At 48.2% G+C, this 18,809-nt stretch overlaps 1 protein-coding gene across 1 annotated transcript; it reads left to right on the plus strand.

The window, feature by feature from the left end:
* The first annotated feature begins 10,222 nt into the window (after positions 1-10,222).
* Positions 10,223-13,063, plus strand: LOC119297675 (probable purple acid phosphatase 20). Its single transcript, XM_037575371.1, has 3 exons — positions 10,223-10,667; positions 11,688-11,979; positions 12,077-13,063. The coding sequence occupies exons 1-3, from the start codon at positions 10,503-10,505 to the stop codon at positions 12,928-12,930; spliced, it is 1,311 nt and encodes a 436-aa protein (XP_037431268.1). The 5' UTR covers positions 10,223-10,502; the 3' UTR covers positions 12,931-13,063.
* Positions 13,064-18,809: the final 5,746 nt, after the last annotated feature.

Consider the following 18,809-nt stretch of genomic DNA (forward strand, 5'->3'; position numbering starts at 1 on the left):
GCTTCCAGTGACCATTTCCTTTGCAGTGTAAGCACTCAGTTTCAGGCTTTGGTTCAGCTTTGGGCTTCTTCGTGGGAGTGACAACTTGCTTGTCAATCTACTTGAAGTTCCCCTTTCTATCCCTTTTCTTGAAACTAGTGATCTTGTCAACCATCAACACTTGATGCTCTTTCTTGATTTCTACCTTCGTTGATTTCAACATCACGAAGAGCTCGGGAATCATTTTCATCATCCCTTGCATACTATAGTTCATCACGAAGTTCTACTAACTTGGTGATGGTGACTAGAGAATTCTGTCAATCACTATCTTATCTGGAAGATTAAGTCCCACTTGATTCAAGCGATTGAAGTACCCAGACAATCTGAGCACATGCTCACTAGTTGAGCGATTCTCCTCCATCTTTTAGCTATAGAACTTGTTGGAGACTTCATATCTCTCAACTCGGGTATTTGCTTGAAATATTAACTTCAATTCCTGGAACATCTCATATGGTCCATGACGTTCAAAACATCTTTGAAGTCCCGATTCTAAGCCGTTAAGCATGGTGCACTAAACTATCAAGTAGTCATCATATTGAGCTAGCCAGACGTTCATAACTTCTGCATCTGCTCCTGCAATAGGTCTGTCACCTAGCGGTGCATTAAGGACATAATTCTTCTGTGCAGCAATGAGGATTTAACCTCAGATCACGGATCAAATCCACAACATTGCTACTAACATTTTTCAACACAAATTTCTCTAGGAACATATCAAAATAAACACAGGGAAGCAACAACGCGAGCTATTGATCTACAACATGATTTGCAAAATACTACCAGGACTAAGTTCATGATAAATTTAAGTTCAATTTAATCATATTACTTAAGAACTCCCACTTAGATAGACATCCCTCTAATCCTCTAAGTGATCACGTGATCCAAATCAACTAAACCATGTCCGATCATCACGTGAGATGGAGTAGTTTCATCGGTGAACATCATTATGTTGATCATATCTACTATATGATTCACGCTCGACCTTTCGGTCTCCGTGTTCCGAGGCCATATCTGCATATGCTAGGCTCGTCAAGTTTAACCTGAGTATTCTGCGTGCGCAACTGTTTTGCACCCGTTGTATTTGAACGTAGAGCCTATCACACCCGATCATCACGTGGTGTCTCAGCACGAAGAACTTTTGCAACGGTGCATACTCAGGGAGAACACTTCTTGATAATTTAGTGAGAGATCATCTTATAATGCTACCGTCAATCAAAGCAAGATAAGATGCATAAAAGATAAACATCACATGCAATCAATATAAGTGATATGATATGGCCATCATCATCTTGTGCTTGTGATCTCCATCTCCAAAGCACCGTCATGATCACCATCGTCACCGGCGCGACACCTTGATCTCCATCGTAGCATCGTTGTCGTCTCGCCAATCTTATGCTTCCACGACTATCACTACCGTTTAGTAATAAAGTAAAGCATTACATCGCGATTGAATTGCATACAATAAAGCGACAACCATATGGCTCCTGCCAGTTGCCGATAACTCGGTTACAAAACATGATCATCTCATACAATAAAATTCAGCATCATGCTTTGACCATATCACATCACAACATGCCCTGCAAAAACAAGTTAGACGTCCTCTACTTTGTTGTTGCATGTTTTACGTGGCTGCTACGGGCTTAAGTAAGAACCAATCTCACCTACGCATCAAAACCACAACGATAGTTTGTCAAATAGACTCCGTTTTAACCTTCGCAAGGACCGGGCGTAGCCATACTTGGTTCAACTAAAGTTGGAGAGGCAGTCGCCCGCAAGCCATCTCTGTGCAAAGCACGTCGAGGGAACCGGTCTCGCGTAAGCGTACGCGTAAGGTTGGTCCGGGTCGTCTCGTCCAACAATACCGCTGAACCAAAATATGACATGCTGGTAGGCAGTATGACTTGTATCGTCCACAACTCACTTGTGTTCTACTCGTGCATATAACATCAACATCATTAACCTGGCTCGGATGCCACTGTTGGGTTTCGTAGTAATTTCAAAAAATTTCCTACGCGCACACAGGATCATGTGATGCATAGCAACGAGAGGAGAGTGTTGTCTACGTACCCAACGCAGACCGACTGCGGAAGCGATGACACGACGTAGAGGAAGTAGTCGTACGTCTTCACGATCCAACCGATCAAGCACCGAAACTACGGCACCTCCGAGTTCGAGCACACGTTCAGCTCGATGACGATCCCCGGACTCCGATCCAGCAAAGTGTCGGGGAAGAGTTTCGTCAGCACGACGGCGTGGTGACGATCTTGATGAACTACAGCAGCAGGGCTTCGCCTAAACTCCGCTACAGTATTATCGAGGAATATGGTGGCAGGGGGCACCGCACACGGCTAAGGAATCGATCACGTGGATCAACTTGTGTCAACTTGTGTGTTTAGAGGTGCCCCTGCCTCCGTATATAAAGGATGGAGGAGGAGGAGGCCGGCCAAGGCAAAGGTGCGGCCAGGATAGGGAGTCCTACTAGGACTCCAAGTCCTAGTAGGAGTCCACCAAGAGGGGAGGAAAGGAGAAGGAATAGGAGGAGAAGGAGAGGTGGCCGGCCCCCTTTTCCCTAGTCCAATTCGGACTAGAGGGGAGGGGGGCGCAGCCTTTTTCTCCTCTTCCCACTAAAGCCCATCAAGGCCCAATACTCTTCCCCGTATTCCCGTAACCCCCCGGTACTCCGGAAAATACCCGAATCACTCGGAACCTTTCCGAACTCCGAATATAGTCGTCCAATATATCGATCTTTACGTCTCGACCATTTCGAGACTCCTCGTCATGTCCCCGATCTCATCCGGGACTCCGAACTCCTTCGGTACATCAAAACTCATAAACTCATAATATAACTGTCATCAAAACCTTAAGCGTGCGGACCCTACGGGTTCGAGAACAATGTAGACATGACCAAGACACGTTTCCGGTCAATAACCAATAGCGGGACCTGGATGCCCATATTGGCTCCTACATATTCTACGAAGATCTTTATCGGTCAGACCGCATAACGACATACGTTGTTCCCTTTGTCATCGGTATGTTACTTGCCCGAGATTTGATCGTCGGTATCCAATACCTAGTTCAATCTCGTTACTGGCAAGTCTCTTTACTCGTTCCGTAATACATCATCTCACAACTAACATATTAGTTGCAGTGCTTGCAAGGCTTATGTGATGTGCATTACCGAGAGGGCCCAGAGATACCTCTCCGACAATAGGAGTGACAAATCCTAATCTCGAAATACGCCAACCCAACATCTACCTTTGGAGACACCTGTAATGCTCCTTTATAATCACCTAGTTACGTTGTGACGTTTGGTAGCACCCAAAGTGTTCCTCCGGCAAACGGGAGTTGCATAATCTCATAGTCATAGGAACATGTATAAGTCATGAAGAAAGCAATAGCAACATACTAAACGATCAGGTGCTAAGCTAATGGAATGGGTCATGTCAATCAGATCATTCAACTAATGATGTGACCTCGTTAATCAAATAACAACTCATTGTTCATGGTCAGGAAACATAACCATCTTTGATTAACGAGCTAGTCAAGTAGAGGCATACTAGTGACACTCTGTTTGTCTATGTATTCACACATGTATTATGTTTCCGGTTAATACAATTCTAGCATGAATAATAAACATTTATCATGATATAAGGAAATAAATAATAACTTTATTATTGCCTCTAGGGCATATTTCCTTCAATCCGGGACTCTGAACAAACTTCAGTACATCAAAATGCATAAACTCATAATATAACTGTCATCAAAACCTTAAGCGTGCGGACCCTACGGGTTCGAGAACAATGTAGACATGACCGAGACACGTCTCCGATCAATAACCAATAGCGGAACCTGGATGCTCATATTGGCTCCCACATATTCTACGAAGATCTTTATCGGTCGGACCGCATAACAACATATGTTGTTCCCTTTGTCATCGGCATGTTACTTGCCCGAGATTTGATCGTCGGTAACTTAATACCTAGTTCAATCTCGTTATTGGCAAGTCTCTTTACTCGTTTCATAATACATCATCTTGCAACTAACTTATTAGTTGTAATGCTTGCAAGGCTTATGTGATGTGCATTACCGAGAGGGCCCAGAGATACCTCTCCGACAATCGGAGTGACAAACCCTAATCTCGAAATATGCCAACCCAACATTCACCTTTGGAGACACCTGTAGAGCTCCTTTATAATCACCCAGTTACGTTGTGACGTTTGGTAGCACACAAAGTGTTCCTCCGGTAAACGGGAGTTGCATAATCTCATAGTCATAGGAACATGTATAAGTCATGAAGAAAGCAATAGCAACATACTAAACGATCGAGTGCTAAGCTAACGGAATGAGTCAAGTCAATCACATCATTCTTCTAATGATGTGATCCCGTTAATCAAATAACAACTCTTTTGTTCATGGTTAGGAAACATAACCATCTTCGATTAACGAGCTAGTCTAGTAGAGGCATACTAGTGACACTCTGTTTGTCTATGTATTCACACATGTATTATGTTTCCGGTTAATACAATTCTAGCATGAATAATAAACATTTATGATGATATAAGGAAATAAATAATAACTTTATTATTGCCTCTAGGGCATATTTCCTTCACTAAGTTGCTAAAATCTGCCAAGACTTAAAATTGGGAAAAGGCTAGATTTTTATTTGGTCAAGTAGTCTAATCACCCCCCTCTAGACCTTCTTTCGATCCTATAAGAGGCTAACAAACTGCATGCGTTAAATCAGCTCATGAGAAGATGAGACGAGGGGAGTAGTACCTGCTTGGTGGAATTGCAACGGCCATCTGCCCATCCGGATGATTGTTAGGGATGCCGGTTCTACCAGCGACGCCACTCGAGTTCAAGGTCGGGGAAGGACATGCTCATTGCCATGGCGCTAATTCGGGTAGCCAGGAAGGTGGTTTGTCGCCCTCGCATGATTCAGACGAGGTTGGAGGCATGATCTCATCTCTTTAGGGGGGGTGGCGATGCAAGGCAGCGACGGCGGTTCACCTACGGCTTGCCCAAGTCATGAGAGGAGAGGAGAGGTCGGGGAAGACCTTTTGTTTTTAGGGAGGGTTAGCGACCAGGAGTTTTCCAAATGGGTCGGGATATTTTTTTTGGACGGCAGAACAAGCCCAGTTTACCAGAGGCCTCTGCTTCGGCCCCTGAAGCAGCAACCCACATGATAGTTGGGCCAGTTTAAACAGATTGCAGAACAGGTCGCCTCAGACATGAAATCTGACGGCCATGAACTTCCATATCGCGAAAACGGATGGCTAAAGACACAAATCGCTATGAGGGTGGGGATTAGGTGCGGTTATACTGTCCTGAATTTGTAACCCCCAAACACGAGGCATTCCCCCATTAATATAAAACAAAGTAGGAGTAGCATGTTACCTCAACCATGAGGGCCCGAACCTGCGTAAAAACCCCCTGTGCAATCTCCTCCGATACTTCTGGATATGCTCTCCACCCTATCGAGTGATAGAGCCAAAGGTGTCCTGATGTTTTGATGAGATGGTGGATGTCATTTTCTATGGGAGTCGACCTTGACGATCCGACTATGAACGTGCGAGACGTCGCGCCTTAACAATTGCTAAACCAACTTCCGAGGGGTTATTGACCACGTCGGAGCACGATCAACCTGACCATGAGGGTTTGTTTCCTACAAGCAAACGAAGAACAAGCAATAAATTGAGATTCAAATATGGATATTGTGAATATAAGAGGAAAGATTTATTAATGAAGGTGGGGTTCTGTGACGTCTTGGTCTGGTCGTTGAACACAAATGAAGTACGCTAATTTGCAGCTATGGCGAACTTTTAATCTAAACAAAACCCAAAGTCTAAACGGTGCCCTAAGGGATGTATATATGGAGGAAGAGGGGGGGATTTCATGTCCCTTGGGGGAGGGGTCCGAAACCAACCCTATCTCTTGTTTCCCCACACATACAGACTCTCAAAACGGCCTATACTTATGTATTTCGAAATTACATGGGCCTGGCCCAATAATAAGGTGACGCAACACCTAGAATAGCCTCTGGACGAAATTTATGAAGTGGCATCTTGGATATTTTGTCCAAGGCTTCATGCACTCATTATGGTGGCTTCAAAGTCCTGAAATTATCACTTGTAACTCTGTTCTTGTTCCCCTTGCGCATGCCATCCTCTCCATGCTTGGTCTTGCTCCAGTGTTCAGCCCTCTTATCTATGTCAGGCCCTTCATTTGTAAGCAAAACAAATGTATCCAATTTAGGCAGCATCATATTCTCATGAACATTAGAATCATTACCAAGGAACGAAAGTACCTGATAATTTCATTGGCATGCGCGAGCTCTAGTAATTGGTCCAGTATATGTAGCAGTAGGCTTTTTTTAAACTGGAATTATTTTTCTTCTACGGGTGACCCAAAAGTTGGGGAGTCCGACTTGGTCACGACTCGTAGCATCTCATGATCTGGAACTCGAAAATAAAGGAACAAATACTGGGCTCGGACTGGTGGCGGAGATGAATCTGGTGGAACTCGGACTGGTGATGATGGTATATGATGGACGTTGGAGCACGGACTGGTGGCGAATCTGTGGTAGAGGTGGACTCGAATTGGCGCGATGGTGATATATGGCGGTGGTATATGTGGACTCGGATTGGTGGTTCTATATGGTAGCGGCGATGTATATGGTGGGGTGGTGGTACATGGCAGTGGCGATGTATATGGTGGGGTGGTGGAATATGGCAGCAGCGATGTATACGGTGGGGTGGTGGTATATGGCAGCGATGAAGGTGGTGCGGCGGCATGATAAACTGTGAACAGAACTCGAAACTCTAAAGGACTAGACGCTAAGACCAGCAACTCGACACGACAATGCAACCGCAAATTCAACAAAGCAAAAACTCTAAAAAGATTATGCAAAGGCTCAGATTGGTTCGGATAGGATGAACTAACCCTAATTAAATTTTTTTGGCTTTTTCGTGGACTATAGGTATGAAGAACAGACTCGATCTAAACTACGAAAAACTGTAAAATCTCATCGAGCAACCTGAAAATATGATACCACTTGATAGAGACAAAGGTGTCCCGATGTTTCGATGAGATGGTGGATGTTGTTTTCTATCGGAGTTGACCTTGACGATCCGACTACGAACGTGCGAGACGTTGCGCCTTAGCAATCGCTAAACCAACTTCCGAGGGGTTATTGACCACGCGGAGCATGATCAATCTGACCACGAGTGTCTATTTCCTGCGAGCAAACGAAGAACAAGCAAGAAATTGAGATTGCAATCTGGATATTGCGAATATAAGAGGAAAGCTTTATTAATGAAGGTGGGATTCTGTGACGTCTTGGTCTGGTCGTTGAACACAAACGAAGTACGTGAAGTAAGCAGCTATGACAAACTGTTAATCTAAACAAATCCCAAAGTCTAAACGGTGCCCTAAGGGCTGTATATATGGAGGAAGAGGGGGGGGGATTTCGTGGCCCTTGGGGGAGGGGTCCGAAACCAACCCTATCTCTTGTTTCGCCACACATACGGACTCTAAAAACAGCCTATACTTATGTATTTCGAAATTACATGGGTCGGGCCCAATAATAAGGTGATGCAGCACCTAGAATAGCCTCTGGACAAAATTTATGAAGTGACATCTTGTATATTTCGTCCAAGGCTTCATGCACTCATTATGGTGGCTTCAAAGTCCTGAAATCATCACTTGTAACTCCGTTCTTGTTCCCCTTGTGCATGCCATCCTCTCCATGTTTGGTCTTGCTCCAGTGTTCAGCCCTCTTATCCATGCCAGTCCCTTCATTTGTAAGCAAAACAAATGTATCCAATTTAGGCAGCATCATATTCTCATGAACATTAGAATCATTACCAAGAAACGAAAGTACCTGATAATTTAATTGACGTGCGCGAGCTCTAGTAATTGGTCCAGTATATGTGGTAGTAGGGGTTGTGGGTGTAACAATGGTATTGATGTCCTCATCGCCGAGGACACTAACGGTTTTTGCACCGTCACATGGAATATTTTATGAATTTGTCTTTTTAAATCATGGTAAATTTTAGAAATTTTGTAATGTTCACGTGGCAACTTCAAAATTTTGTTCTCTAGAAATCATGGCGACCTTTTTACTTCTGTGTGACCCACATACAAAACCTACAAAAACACAAGTTGACATTATTAAAACATACAATTAACTAGGGCACACAACTTTTCATTCCAACCTAGGGGTAAAACCATGAGTTTCATCCATCTTTCCTTGTAAATATATGTAGTTACCATAATTTAACTGAATAATTTTCTAATTATAGAACAAATCTTGCTAAAACGGTTGCCATGCTACCCCTTAATTTCTAATTCTGCTTTGCTATCCTAGATATTTCTACATATTTGTCATGTTACTATGTGTTTAAGGTTTTCATACTTTTTTTTGAACCATTACCAATTTTCGATGTTAGCTATACATTCTCTAAATTTTCCATGTGAACTATATTTTTGTATATGAATTTGTCATGTGATCATTGCTGATTTCCAAATGTTTTGATGTTATGTAGAACAAAAATCCTAATATTGCCACACGACATTTTTTTAAATAGCCATGAATTACGAAACAATTCTATCTAAATTATGCCATGTGACTGGTACATATTTTTTCTTAATTTGGCACAAGGAATCCCACAAAGGGAGATACATGAGCTAAGCTCTAATGTCTAGATCTATTCTTAGCTTCCCCTAAAATGGAGGAGAAGGAGGGATATATATAGGTCCAAGGAAAGGAAGGGGTAAGTGAGCGCGAAAGATAAAGTTACATGGGCCTTGCCCAAATTCGGCCCACAGATGCACTACCGGATAGTCCGGTGGAAGCAGAAACTTTTGGGCGTCCAGAAATTGTACTACTAGACTGTCCGCTTGGGAGACCGGACTGTCCGGTAGTGCAATTTCTGCACAGACCAAAACTGCTCTCTGGATGGATCGAACAATCCGGTTGGGCGACCGGACAGTCCGGTAGTGTAAATTTTGCACCGTCTTCTTTCGTCGTCGCTTTCAAGCTTCCCTCACGGGCGGTGTAGGCGTACACTTGCGCTTGCACTCCTCCTTGTCATCTGTGGTGCTCCGATGATATCTATGAATGCATATGAGAGGAGTGTCAAGTAGTATACCATCCTCGATGGGGTCAAGTGAACACGTGTAAATGAGATGATTCACATTTGTGTATATGGAGTAGCTGTCGCATGTGTCACTTGCCAAATGGACTCTTGACATGGTGATGTCTGTAGGATGCTCCGCATCACACCTCCTTCTAGCTAGGGTTAGCAAAGTGTTAGCTTTTTTCTAGTTGAGGTTTTGCTCCTTGCCGCATCTTCTCTTGAGAGAGGGAGAGATAGATACACCTCATTAGAGTCTAAGATCTTCATTGGGGAAGATCCCCTAGTGTATTCAAGACCCCACTTGAGGGAAGATCCTCCTAGTGGATTCAAGACCGCTCTTGAGAGAAGATCCCCTAGTGGATTCAAGACCTCAACCGTCAAGGATTGGGATAAACTAGTTACCTTTTGTTATCATCTTGTGTTGGATTTGGACCTTTGTATCCCTATATGTATATGTGGATTTAGCATGTGTGTGATTGGATATTGTTTATTTGAGAGTTCGTCTTGTGTTCTGCTTTGATTTGCTCTTTTTTTCCCTTCAAATGTGAAAAGATCTTCCTCTAGAGGAAGGAGCTCATTCACAGAATTTTCACTTTTCTTTGCCAAGGAAGATGATGAGGAGAGCGAGGGTAAATGACACGTGGAGGCCAGTTGATTAGGGGGCAGACACAGACGTGCAGCGCGCGTCGACAAACATGGAAGGGCCTCCCAGCGCAAACGAAAGCGTTCACTCGTTTCTAGTATCTCATTGAGGGACGGTAGCTCGGATGAAGAAAAAAACTATGCTGACATCTACATTTCGTTTTTGATGTAGAGTTCCGTGCCGTCTGGTCACAATATTGCAGCTAACCGATCTCCACTCCAGCCAGCCAAAAAAGAAAGGAAATGGATTTGGGAAGAGCCATTCCCATCACGTCACGGGCAACGGCGGACCCAAACCAAGTCCCATCCCCCAATCCGCGTAAACCGCCAAGGGAAGAACAGAGGGTAACACGGCCTCGCAGTTGGCACCCCACCCTACACCACAGCCGCGCTTCCCCGCTATCGCACCAAAAACGCTAGTCTAGTCCAGGACACAAGTCACCCGAGGTTGACGCAATACCGGATCCACGAGTCAGATTCCCACCTGAAAACACATCCAAAATCCATCCACGGCAGCGGCAGCCCGCCAGTATTGTGCGCTCTAGAAAACAAGACTAGTAGTATATCGCGTCCGTCGCCTGCGCGCAACCTGCCAGCCTCCTACTATACATACCGCCCCGCGCCCCCATCAAGCCATCCATCGCCTCTCACTCCCTCGCCTCCTGTCAGTCCAAGATCAGGACAATGGGGAAGATGAGGGGCACGGTGGCGTTGGCTCTTCTCGTCCTCGCGCTGTCGTCGCTGCCCCCGGCGTGCCTCGCCGTGACGTCGCCGTACGTGCGCCCGAGGCCCAGGGCGACGCTCTCATTGCGCCGGGACGCCGACGCCGGCGGCCAGACGCCGCAGCAGGTACGTACCGCGCGTCTGCTCAGATCAATACTCCCCGTAGATAGATGGCGATGTCGCTTCTTTCTCGGCGGGGTTTCTTCCGTCACCTTTAGATCCTGAGACACCGACCGGCCTGCGTGATCAGGCCATTTTGCAATCTGAAATCCTGAAATGCCATGTCAGTTGTTCGTCCCCGTGGAGACCATTCCCTTGTTTCATTTTTCTGTTGGATTGAGTGTTAGTGGAAGAAAAGTGTTTTGTACATGAGTGACAAGTCCATCACTCCAACCAAAATCCTAACCCCCGCAGCAACAACCATCCCCTCTGCTGCTCTGCTTTGGAGTTCCTCGTGATCTTGATTTTGGTTGTCGTTCCTGACCATGTTGATGTCGGCATGTGGTTTGGCCTAGGCGCCATAGTTTGGTGAGTCCCACTAGCACATTTCTTGGCAGTACCTTAATATGGTCCATGGAGGAAAGCAGGAGCGCTGCAAATTTGTATAGAACCTACTACTACTAGTATAGTGCTGCAATTTAATGATGGCAATCTTGAGCCACCGCCCATGCCTTGCCTTTTCCTTCCTTGAGGAAAGCAACCAAACCAAAACTGGATACGAGTGTTTCATTATCTGCCAAACTTTGGCCGGCCTGTGTGAAACTATACCGCATCAGAGCACTGAATTGTTGGTATGGACAGTTCACGCTAGAAACCATAAACCACCGCCTTTGAATGTTCACACTTGCATTCAGTGTATCCGTTTATGCAAATTAGGATACTTTTCAGTCTAATTTTGCCCGCCTTCTCTTTCCTAACTGTTGGAAAGTTTCCTAATGTGCATTAGAAGACTGACAAAATCTGACATCAAGCTTCATCTCATGAACGATAGATAGTGTGTATTAAGACTCGTTTAACATCACACTTGATGTGGTTGAAAGCTCTTGCGAAATGCTTTGCTTGGCGCTAAGCCAATATTCACCGTTAAATGCCCCAAAAAGTTATTACTACTAGTGGATTTGAATCATTATGTGGTACAACTTTCAGGCGCATGTGTCGGCTGTGGGCCCTGACAAGATGAGGGTGACATGGATCACCGACGACGACGCACCGGCGACGGTGGACTACGGCACGGCTTCAGGCCAGTACCCCTTCTCCGCCACCGGAACCACCGCCGTTTACTCCTACCTCTTGTACCACTCGGGGAACATCCACGACGCCGTCGTCGGCCCACTGAAACCCAGCACCACCTACTACTACCGCTGCAGCTCCGACACGTCGCGGGAGTTCTCCTTCCGAACGCCCCCGTCAGTCCTCCCCTTCACCTTCGTCATTGCCGGTAATGTCCCTGCATGCATCTTGCCGTTAGAGTCTCAGTTTTTCCGTTTCAGTTTTCAAAGTCTCATACAATGGAATGCGGACGCGCATCCATGCAGGCGACCTGGGCCAGACGGAGTGGACCAACTCCACGCTGCAGCACATCGCCGCCGCCGACTACGACATGCTGCTCCTGCCCGGCGACCTGTCGTACGCCGACCTGGACCAGCCGCGCTGGGACTCGTACGGACGCCTGGTGGAGCCCCTGGCGAGCGCGCGGCCCTGGATGGTGACCGAGGGCAACCACGAGGTGGAGAAGATCCCCCTCATCGAGCGCCACCCCTTCAAGGCCTACAACGCGCGGTGGCGCATGCCGTACGACGCCGGCGCCTCGCCGTCGGGGTCCAACCTCTACTACTCCTTCGACGCGGCCGGCGGCGCCGTGCACGTCATCATGCTGGGCTCCTACACCGACTACGACGCCGGCACGGCGCAGCACAGGTGGCTGCAGGCCGACCTCGCCGGGGTCGACCGCGGGAAGACGGCGTTCGTGGTGGCGCTGGTGCACGCGCCGTGGTACAACAGCAACAAGGCGCACCAGGGGGAGGGCGACGGCATGCGCGACGCCATGGAGGCGCTGCTCTACGGCGCCCGCGTGGACGCGGTGTTCGCCGGGCACGTGCACGCCTACGAGAGGTTCGCGCGCGTCTACGGCGACAAGGAGGACCAGTGCGGGGCGGTGTACGTGACCATCGGAGACGGCGGCAACCGGGAAGGGCTGGCGGAGAAGTACATCGACCCGCAGCCCAAGACGTCGGTGTTCCGGGAGGCCAGCTTCGGGCATGGCAGGCTGCAGGTGGTGAACGTGACGCACGCCCTGTGGACGTGGCACCGGAACGACGATGACGAGCCGGTGGTGGCTGACCAGACTTGGATCACCAGTCTCGCGTCCAACCCGGCCTGTAAAAAATGATGACCAAACAGCACCTGATGCCAGAACGTACTCCATGACCAAAAATAGTGTTTTATATATAATATATATAAATATATAAATATGTATATACACAGTATATGATTTAGAGACAAAGATTGTTCCTGTTACTGTTTGTCATATGTAGTACTGCCTCGTTACTTGATCATATATCAAGATTTGATACTGCTAACCGGGAACCTTTCGTTTTTAAGACACCGGCACAAATCCATGTGTGTGTGTTTGTTTAAAAAAAAAATTGTTTCAAAAACAAATCCATGTGTGGCTGCAACGAGAGAAACACCAATTCATGTCAACAAACTGTGTCGTGGGACGACGGTTGCTCATGAGAAAAAAAGTTGAATCATTTGCTCAAGGAGCGTGCAGCGGCCGGCTAGCGGAGGCGGGCGGGCAGGTGCCATCGGAACTAAAGGACAAATCCACATTACCAATTTGTCCCCAAGCTAAATTCTAATGGCCAGTTTGGTTGGCGTCCTGACCATTTTGTGCCTGGCCTGAGTCCTCCCTGGGAGCTGCCTGAGAGTCGTTTGGTTGGTAGCCTGGTCATGCCTGCACTAGCCTGGCCTGGAGGGATATACATGTGGTTAGCCTGGTCAAAAACTGCATGCACGTACTTAGCCTGGTCCAGGCGTCTGAATTCGGATGCCTGGCCGATGCCTGGACTCTAAAATAGTTGCCTGGCTTACTAATATGTACTGATGCAGTAACTAGCATATGTACGGTTCCACTTTGAATCACGGCCAGGCCAGGCACGAACCAAACGACCTTACCACATGCTTGCCTGGCCAGGTAGAAAACCATTGTCTTCCCAGGCCTAGTCCAGGCACCTATTTAACCCAGGCATGGACTTGTGGATGCAAACCAAACTAACCATAAGTCCACCGTGGGGGCGATGAGGGGGGCCTAGGCGATTCTGCCAGGGATGCTTGTGGCGATCCACAAGCCGTTCGATCGGCGAGTGGGGGGACGGTTTTGGGCGTTAGCTAACGAGGGCGATGAGGGGGAAGACCAAGGATGAGGATAAACCCTCGGAGGCACCGGTCATGGCGGATGCGCCGAGCTCGCCGGAAGCGTTGGGTTCGCGTTCTACTTTGATCTGTGAGCTCTTGAACCAGGGGTACGAAGAAGATGATCTCAAGTTGGTGGTCGAGACGTTGGTCCCGATGGCCGATCTGGCGAGAGACGGCGTCGACCCGAAGGATCGCAAGAAAGTGATCTGGCGGCTTGTGCATCGGCGCACTACGGCTCGGCCCTGGCAGGGACCGATTCCCAAGGTAAGGTTGCGGGTGTTAACGCTGGGTGATTTTCTAAATCCGGGAGTTTGGTTGCAGGTTCAACGACGGCGGCGGAAGGAGCGGCGGCCGGCGTTGTCGCCGGAGGAGGAGGGGAAGCAGATCTCGATCCAGGAGGCTCATAGAGAGCGTTTGAAATGCTTATTGGGCCAACAAGGGCCGGTTTCGGGAGAGGATCATGTGGGCTCAGGGCATGCGGCCCAGCCAACGATTTTTTCTGAGCATGCGGCTCAGGCGGGTCAGGATGGGCTGCGGGAGCAATTGGTGGTGGCCCAACCCAGCATGGACATTACTAGGGTTCGGCCGACGTGGGCGCGACCTGGCTTTCGTTCTCGCGGGGTAGGTCAAGCGCGACGTGTGCGAGCAAACGCGGTGCCGATCGACAGGGTCTCCTTTGACGCTATGCTCATGGCGGGGAGAGGGACGGATCCTCCACCGGTGCAGGCAGTTACGTCTAATGGGCGCAGTCATCGCTCGGATCGGGAGCGAGCCGGTCGGCTGTGGCGGCTAATGGTGGGCACGGCGACGCTTGTGGGGCGGTGAACTTTGGTGGGCGCGGAGGCGCGAACGCCGGGCGAAGTGGCCTTGCGGGACACGACGTCGGAGCTGGCTTCGGGCGCGTGGCCCGAGGTGCAGGTGGTGTGGCCCATGGCGGAGGCGAATATGGAGGTCCAGCGCGTCACTCTGATGGCTATGGTGGTAGCTCAACGACCGGTGATGGTCGTGGAGGGGCCAGCGGTGGTGGTTATGGTGGACACTCGTGTCAGTTCAATGGTGATGGCAGCGGTGCTTGGTCCGGCGGCGGTCGTGGCGATGCCGGCGGCCGTGGTTTCCGTGCTCCATCTGGGGGCTTTGTGCAAGGGCTGGCGGGTCCTCAACAATTTGTCCCGCGCCGGGGAGGCTTCGCCTTCATAGGAGGACGAGGTGGCATGGGTAGGTTTGGTCGGGCCAGCGGCCGTGTCCTGCGGCGCGACCCACCACCACGGCGAGACCCAGCCCTGGATACTACCAAGCAATCGGTGGAAGAAATACCGGCCGGGGCCTCGAACTCGTCAGACGCGGCGGTGGCTTAACGACTACCCGCAGAAGCGGTCGCGATGGTTCGAGACCTTGCTAATGTGGTTGTTCCGGCAACATCGATGCCGGAGGAGGATGGTGCGGACAAAGGCGGAGCGGACAAGGTGAGCAAAGGTCAGCGTAAGAGGGAGAAGATTTACTGTTTTCGTTGTGGAGAGCCCGGTCACTATGCGGTTGGATGTACAACGGAGCTGTGTGATATTTGCTTGAGACCGAAACATGAGGCCGAATGCCCTCTTCTTTCAGATCCTAAGCCGGTGGTGAACTTTTATGGAGTGTGCGATGAAAAAATTATGTTCTTTGAGGCACCCATGATGAGGTCTTGCAGACCTAGGCTTGAGAATGCCAGAACTGGTGTGATTCGTGTGACTAAGGGCACTTTGTCTGAGGACCAAATTATTTTGCAGCTTAAGAGACTGGTTTCCTCGTCTTTTCAGTGGGCGCTCGTTCGGATTGATGAGAAGACATTTAAGGTTGACTACCCAACAAGTATGATCTTGATAAGATTAATGAGTTTGGCATGTGTAAGGTACCGGGCAGTTCTTGTATTCTTGAATTCGATGAGTGGAAGCGAAACGATCCGGTGGGAACTCCGCTTACTCAGCTTTGGGTCAGGTTCTTTGGGCTTCCACCGGAGCCACTCAACGATTTCCTAGAGACTTGGAGTGTTGGTACTCTTATCGGAAAGACCTTGGAGGTGGATATGCCTTTCACTCGCAAGCATGGCATTGCACGAATGCGTGTGGGAGTTCTGGATGTGGATGCGGTGCCGTGTTTCCTAGGATGGGTCTATGAGGGCTTGATTTATGATCTGCGGATTGAGATTGAGGGAGCTCCATTGATCCAAAATGCAAACATGGGCATGGGTACGGACGGTGGTCCTGATGGTGGGGACGGCAGGCAGGATGATCTCATGGACCATGACCAGTCTGCTAATCATTCATCTACCCCCGGAGGGTCAGGTCAGGTATCTGCGGCCCCAACGGGCAAGACTTTGTCCACTTCGACGCCTATGGAGGGGCTTCAGCGTGGTATGGATGCGGACTTGACACCGTTTCGGCTTCCGAGAGAGAGGTATGAGGATGTTGCCTCACATTCCACGTCTACGGAGTGCACGACACCCGCTACCACGTCGACGCCTAGGGCAAGGCTTCACTTTGGATCTTTTGGTGCTGTTTCGGCACCTGGGCACCTTTGCCTCCGTTATCACCCGTTCGTTTTACTTTTGCTAAGGGGGGTGCTTCCATGACATCACCTCCCAAATCACCTTGGGAGAGGAGTCCGAGGCATGCGGTCTCACTCCATCTTCCGTCTGCTGAGTTGGAAGATCCGTTGAGCGTTGGGGCGGCGTCTCCGATCATGCCTCCTCGGGGAGATGCTTCTTCACCACAACGGTCGCAGGAGGCGAAAGTTGTCATGAAGGGTTTCGGGGCCCCTTCTACTCCGACTTCTCGGGGGGCCTTGCCTTGTCCACAATTGTCGCAGGAGGTGATGACTATGGAGGCGACTTCAGATGCCGGTACGGAGGTCGTGGTTCAGATGCCGGTACCGGAGGCGGGCGCTCCAGTGCCACATCCCACGTCTTCTTCTGGTGGACGGGAGACGGCTTCTCCATCCATGAGGTGGTGGCTTTTGGGGGTATCCCAGATCCAACTTCTAGAGGGATGAGGTTGAGCAGGCGGATTCAGGAGCAGCCATATGCTGACGAGTTTCAGCTGGGGCGCGCCATGCGGGCGACCAAGATTCGAGACATCGAATCCTCTACAGGTTTGTCTTTTAACACCAATATTTTGGTTTTACATTATTCTGAGCACAATATTTTACTTAGAGCTGATAAGTTGGGCATTTCTCTGCATGATAATAATCGTGAGGTAGCTATTTCTATTAATAAGCTTCTTGACTTAAAAACGGATAGAGTGATGACCATGCTTAAAAATAATGCCACTGTAAAACCAATGAAAGAGAGTGAGATTAATGAGTTGGGAATGTGCGAGTTAAAGGGTTTATGCGAGGACTTAGTTCCTACAAATCCTCTTCACCGTGAGTCTTTGGAAGTGGAGGGGCATGCGGCTCCTCTGCAATCATGTGTAGGGCTCGGTGATGATTCCAGTCATGTGGACTGTGAGATCATGCCAGAGGAACCTAGACGCAAATGGCAAAAAAAGGTATATGGCCTTTCAGCTGTATGTCGAAGTGCAAGGCTTAATTTCAAGAAGAAATTTCATGATGATCCATGAGAGGCATTTTTCGAATAGCAGAGGTCTTAGGGACTTGGCTAAGCGTAGGTTCTTGGTGGAGGCTTCTCTGGAATACAAGCTTGATTTTGTTGCATTGCTTGAGACAGGTCACGACAATTTCACCTCGCAGTTCCTCGAGACTATTTCGGGTGGTCTAGAGTTTGATTGGCATTGTCTACCACCTCGAGGAAGATCTGGAGGGATCATACTCGGAGTAAATTACGAGACCCTTGAGGTGATTGACGTATTCTGGGGAGATTTTGCTGTTAAATTCCATGTGCGATCGAAAGCTGACGGATTCAGGTGGGCTCTAGTGGCTATGTACGGGGCGGCACAACCTGAGCTCAAACCTGACTTCCTTGCATATATGGTTAGGATTTGTGGGGACGAAATGCTACCAATTATGGTTGGTGGAGATTTCAACATTATTAGAAGAAGGGAAGAGAAAAACAATGACAACCTTTGATGGCAGATGGTCCTTTATGTTCAATGCGATCATTGAAAGTCTGGACCTGCGAGAGATTGACCTTACAGGAAGGAAATTTACTTGGGTAAATACCCTTCCGAATCCGACTTATGAAAAACTTGATAGGGTTCTCACGAGTATTGAGTGGGAACAAAAATTTCCTTTAGTGACGGTGCAGGCGTTACAAAGGGGAATATCTGATCATACTCCTCTTCTTGTAGACTCCGGTGAAGCGGTACACTGGGAAAACAAGAATGTCTTCTCTTTTGAGACTGCGTGGTTCGAGAGGGAGGATTTCCTTGAGCTGATAGCTAGGGAATGGCAGTGGAGCAAAGGGGAGAGTCGAATATTGATAAATGGCAGTATAAGATTAGACATCTTAGACAGTTCTTGAGGGGATGGGGTAAGAGTAATAGTGGAGTTTATAGGAAAGAGAAAGAAAGATTGTTGAAGATCATTAATGACCTTGACATAAAGGCTGAAAGAACCTCACTGCACATGGATGAATGAGTGAATAAAAGAGAAGCGGAGGTGAGTCTGGCGAAGCTACTTAGAGAAGAGGAATTAAAATGGGCACTTAGAGCAAAAGTGCACTGGGTTGTTCAAGGAGATAATAACACACAATTTTTCCATATGATTGCCAATGGGAAACATATAAAAAGAGAATCATTCAACTTGAACAGGATGAGGGTACGATTGTTGGTCATGAAAATCTAAAAATGTATATGACCAACTATTATAAAACTTTGTTTGTGGCCCCGGCAGAGAATTATGTCGCCCTCGATGAGA

This window comes from Triticum dicoccoides, chromosome 5A (genome assembly GCF_002162155.2).
Source record: "Triticum dicoccoides isolate Atlit2015 ecotype Zavitan chromosome 5A, WEW_v2.0, whole genome shotgun sequence".
Lineage (NCBI taxonomy): Eukaryota > Viridiplantae > Streptophyta > Magnoliopsida > Poales > Poaceae > Triticum > Triticum dicoccoides.

Excerpts from the sequence above, each read along its gene's own strand:
- LOC119297675 (XM_037575371.1), top strand. The coding sequence starts at position 10,503 with ATGGGGAAGATGAGGGGCACGGTGGCGTTGGCTCTTCTCGTCCTCGCG. Across the intron at positions 10,668-11,687 it reads GCGGCCAGACGCCGCAGCAG|GCGCATGTGTCGGCTGTGGG; the intron begins GTACGTACCGCG and ends TACAACTTTCAG. Across the intron at positions 11,980-12,076 it reads CTTCACCTTCGTCATTGCCG|GCGACCTGGGCCAGACGGAG; the intron begins GTAATGTCCCTG and ends GCATCCATGCAG.